The following is a 4,481-nucleotide window of genomic DNA, read 5'->3' as shown; positions in this document are numbered from 1 at the left end:
AAATCCCATACACCCATTTGAATACTTTTAACTGGGACATAAAAGTTTTAGTTCCAACACCAGATCTGGTAAAACTGGTATAAAAGTAAAAGTGATATACTGGGTATCCTACTGCTCGGATTTAAGAGATAAATCCCATACACCCATTTGAATACTTTTAACTGGGACATAAAAGTTTTAGTTCCAACACCAGATCTGGTAAAACTGGTATAAAGGTAAAAGTGACATACTAGGTATCCTACTGCTGGGTTGTACGAGATAAATCCCATACACCCATTTGAATACTTTTAACTGGGACATAAAAGTTTTAGTTCCAACACCAGATCTGTTAAAACTGGTACAAAAGTAAAAGTGACATACTAGGTATCCTACTGCTCGGATTTAAGAGATAAATCCCATACACCCATTTGAATACTTTTAACTGGGACATAAAAGTTTTAGTTCCAACACCAGATCTGTTAAAACTGGTATAAAGGTAAAAGTGACATACTAGGTATCCTACTGCTCGGATTTAAGATATAAATCCCATACACCCATTTGAATACTTTTAACTGGGACATAAAAGTCTTAGTTCTAACATCAGATCTGTTAAGATTAGTACAAAGATAAAACTGACATACTAGGTATCCTACTGCTGGGATGTAAGAGATAAATCCCATACACCCATTTGACATGGCGACCATCGTCAACTGGAGTCCATTCCAGTCTTATCCTTGTTCCATTTACTTCTTGTTTTGTCACATTCACAGATTGTAAAGGTTTTCCTGCAAAACCAACAAAAAACATATTAAAAAGAAAGACATTTCCTGACTGTAGGTATTTTCTTTGTTTCTAATGAATTTATTTTGTAACAACATTCTTCTGTATTAATATAATTTTTATTCTAGTAGCCATAAAACCCTCAATATAAGCTGTTATTGTAACATATTAAACTAAGTATTATTTATCATCTAAAATGGTACAAAGACCTAAAACAAAATAATGTAATTTAAGCTGAGCATCTTGAAATCTTCATCATGGATGTTTTGTTGCTTGAACTTAGTGATGCCTGTTTATCAATCATGAACAAACTGGTAAAGTTTCCCATAATCAAAGTTCACAAACTGATGAAAATTACAGAAATATACCTGGGGTGATGATATCTAATTTACTCTCTCCACCTTTGAATTCTCCATTGTAACCACAAACTCTGAAAGTGTACTTTGAACCAGGAGCCAGTGGTGAAACTAAGAGTAAAAAAATAATAATAATAGAAAATTAGAAACATAGCACTTTGATTTTATATATAGAAGAGTAACACAAGATGAGACACATTGACATAATAATAAGTATAAATGTAAGTGATAGAGAAAAATATTAAAATATAAAAAAATACACTGTGTTATGGTGTTACTGGTACATCACTAGACAATGGGTGGGTGCATGACAATTTGGGAGTTTCTAATATTAACTCTATTTCTAAATAGGGTAATAAGAGTAATAGTATGAAATGAGGATGGATATTCTATCCAAGTTGCCAAACAAAATAACTAATAAGAAATAATTACCATTAACAATCAAAAGTCATATCATACATCAAAAGGTTATTTGAATAAATAAGACAACAAATTTAAACAAAATTAACATAAGAACAATATACCAGCCCCATATTTTAGTTCACCCAAAAGGTCCTGTATTCAAACTACAAATATTGTATATAAAAATACACCATGAAACCTCTTACCATATGATGTATATAACAAAAACTGTTCCAACAAACCACATCGTTATCATATTCTATATAAACCAAATGAATACAAGCACGAACTCAGTATGTGGAAGTCCAAATGGAACAGCTAGGAAGCTATTTAAGCTGTACCTATGGATTTCTGTTTAATCACTGTTGAAATTGGTACAACAGATGGATTATGGAAAGTCTGTAGGGATATGAGGTGTGCTTGTAACATAACATCAATATTATAGCCTTTTTCAATGGAAACTACACTGCAGAGCTATTGATAAGAACGTGAACAGACATTGTGACATGTACTGTAACAATGTGGTGAAGCCCAATAATATAATGTACTCAAGATCTGTATATAGATTTTCACACTTTTAATGGAATAGAATATAAAAAAGGTTTTACACAGACACTGAAAGCAGAATTAGATGCTATGCCTAAATGCTTATTGTAAGAATTTAAAAGAAAAAACAACAACCCCTGATGTGCATTAGTTTAGACTATCTAACAAAAGCAGACTCTGGGTTAAAGAACCAGAAGTCTTCATGTTCAGCACTTAAAGAACTTAAATATCATTACACCATTGTAACTGATTGAAGTACAAATTAACCAATAATTAAATATCTTGATAATAACCTTCTAGTGAATAACTTTACTAATTATCCTGTTGGAATTATGCACGTGGAATAAAAGTGAAAAAGAAAAAAAAACTCTTTCCTAACTAATTTGACACTGCAGCAAAAGTGTTTGTTTTGGATAATTGAGCAATGCTACAAAAGGGCTATCTATGATACTATTCTAATTTTGAGCTCATAGACCAGAAGAAAGGCAGCTATTCAAAAGCAAATACCATCAACTATTGGAATACCCTAGTATAATAGTGGAACTTGACTGTCACTCCTATAATGCACCCACAGCCCTACAGTATAGAGCACAGTTTTATGGCAACATGATATGCCAGTCTCCAGTTAAAAAACATGATATGAATACAGATCCTCAGATTCACAGTCCAGTATGTTAACCATGTCAGTCTCCAGTTAAAAAACATGATATGAATACAGATCCTCAGATTCACAGTCCAGTATGTTAACCATGCCAGTCTCCAGTTAAAGAACATGATATGAACACAGATTCTCAGAGTCACAGTCTAGTATGCTAACCATGCCAGTCTACAGTTAAAGAACATTATATGAATACAGATCTTCAGATTCACAGTCCAGTATGCTAACCATGCCAGTCTCCAGTTAAAAAACATGATATGAATTCAGATCTTCAGATTCACAGTCCAGTATGCTAACCATGCCAGTCTCCAGTTAAAGTGGAAGATTTAATACAAACATAAATCAACAATGGATGATGATAACTTAATGAAAACATTACTAAAGTTAAAAAAAATCAATACAAGGTAACTACATAGAAAACGTCTGTTGACATAACCAAAAAAAACCTGTGAAATCTGAAACATAAGCGAACCTGTTATATTATCAATTTCATATTAAAAACACTCATTTCATTTGTTTGCATAAATTCCCAGGGAACTTGAGTTGTTTCTATAAATCTGAAAAAGCTTAGAAAGTAGTTTAAAGTACGACTTCAAGCCTAACTGTATTCCTCAGGAAGTTTGTATTTGTAACTGAAGTGTAATCTGCAATTATTAAATAACTTCCTTTTCACAGTTAAACTCAACAGCTATAAAACATCCTATGATTTCTTCACACTTCCATACTTGTAATCTGTTTACATAAACTATTATACCCAGTCAACTGCATACCTGTAAGGACAATAAAAACATCTTGCAATCTGTTTACATAACTTTTATACCCAGTCAACCGCATACCAGTACAGTGAGGAGAAGATTAACAGAAACATTTTAGAACAGAATATATTAGAACTTAACAGAAAACATTTGCTTGAAACTGCCCCCCACCAAAAAAAAAAAAAAAAAAATTAAAAGGAAACTCCAAGATTACTTTTAATAGAAGGTTCCTTGGTCTTTTTTTTCATCCACAGGTAATTCTCATGTTCATACTGATTTCTGTATTCTACAATATAACCATCCACCTTCTCTTTCAGTTTGTCCCACACAAGAGTAACTGATGTATTGGTTATGGCTTGTTTTCTCAGTTTTGTCACTGGCTGAATAATAAAATCCTCAGCAAAAGATAGCTGAGCCGGTAACGAATTCAGACTTTCTAGTCTACCTGAAATGGCCGTCACCTAAAATAAAATAATATCTTCAGCACTGAGTTAAAGATACAGATTTTATAGTTACCAATAAAGCTTCAGTACCAAACACTTTCAGTAAAACACCACGTCACCAGGCACATTAGTTTAACATTTTGATTAATCCTTTCACAGCGGCTGGTACGTATATTTCCCACTGCAGAGAATGGGTTAATTTAAAGATCTAACAACCTTCCATTCTTAATCAACTTTATTTACTCTTCAAATCTCTCTCTGATAAAATAAAATGTTAATATTGCACATTAATCAGTACTAACATGTCAGAAACAATTATATACTTCAATCACACAGTATATCATGTAAAGTACTTTCAGAAAATAATGTCAATGACCATTTGAAAAATTATTTTGTAAATAATGGTAATGATCAAGCATAATAATGTATTCAAAAACTACAAAGATTCCTGTGCTACATGCGGCTTTGAAAGTCAAAAATTAAGTTTCATTTCTGAGTAAATACAATTTACCAAAAAAAAATCATACATATATATATATATATATATATATATATATATATA

The 4,481-nt window shown here is 31.9% G+C and overlaps 1 protein-coding gene across 1 annotated transcript in view; it reads right to left on the bottom strand.

Annotated features, from left to right (window-relative positions):
• Positions 1 to 579: 579 nt before the first annotated feature.
• LOC106464933 (sortilin-related receptor-like) overlaps positions 580 to 4,481 on the bottom strand; it is a 100,786-nt gene continuing 96,884 nt past the window's right edge. The window contains exons 32-34 of the mRNA XM_022392746.1: positions 3,691 to 3,937; positions 1,128 to 1,226; positions 580 to 764 (exon numbers count right to left, since the gene is read on the bottom strand). Coding sequence (XP_022248454.1) covers positions 595 to 764; positions 1,128 to 1,226; positions 3,691 to 3,937 — 516 coding nt within the window. The 3' untranslated portion in view covers positions 580 to 594. The remainder of the gene's footprint in view (positions 765 to 1,127; positions 1,227 to 3,690; positions 3,938 to 4,481) is intronic.

The sequence above is a fragment of the Limulus polyphemus genome, unplaced genomic scaffold (assembly GCF_000517525.1).
Source record: "Limulus polyphemus unplaced genomic scaffold, Limulus_polyphemus-2.1.2 Scaffold1788, whole genome shotgun sequence".
NCBI lineage: Eukaryota > Metazoa > Arthropoda > Merostomata > Xiphosura > Limulidae > Limulus > Limulus polyphemus.
The sequence above is the reverse complement of the archived record's forward strand: the minus strand, read 5'-3'. Positions and strand labels throughout refer to the sequence as shown.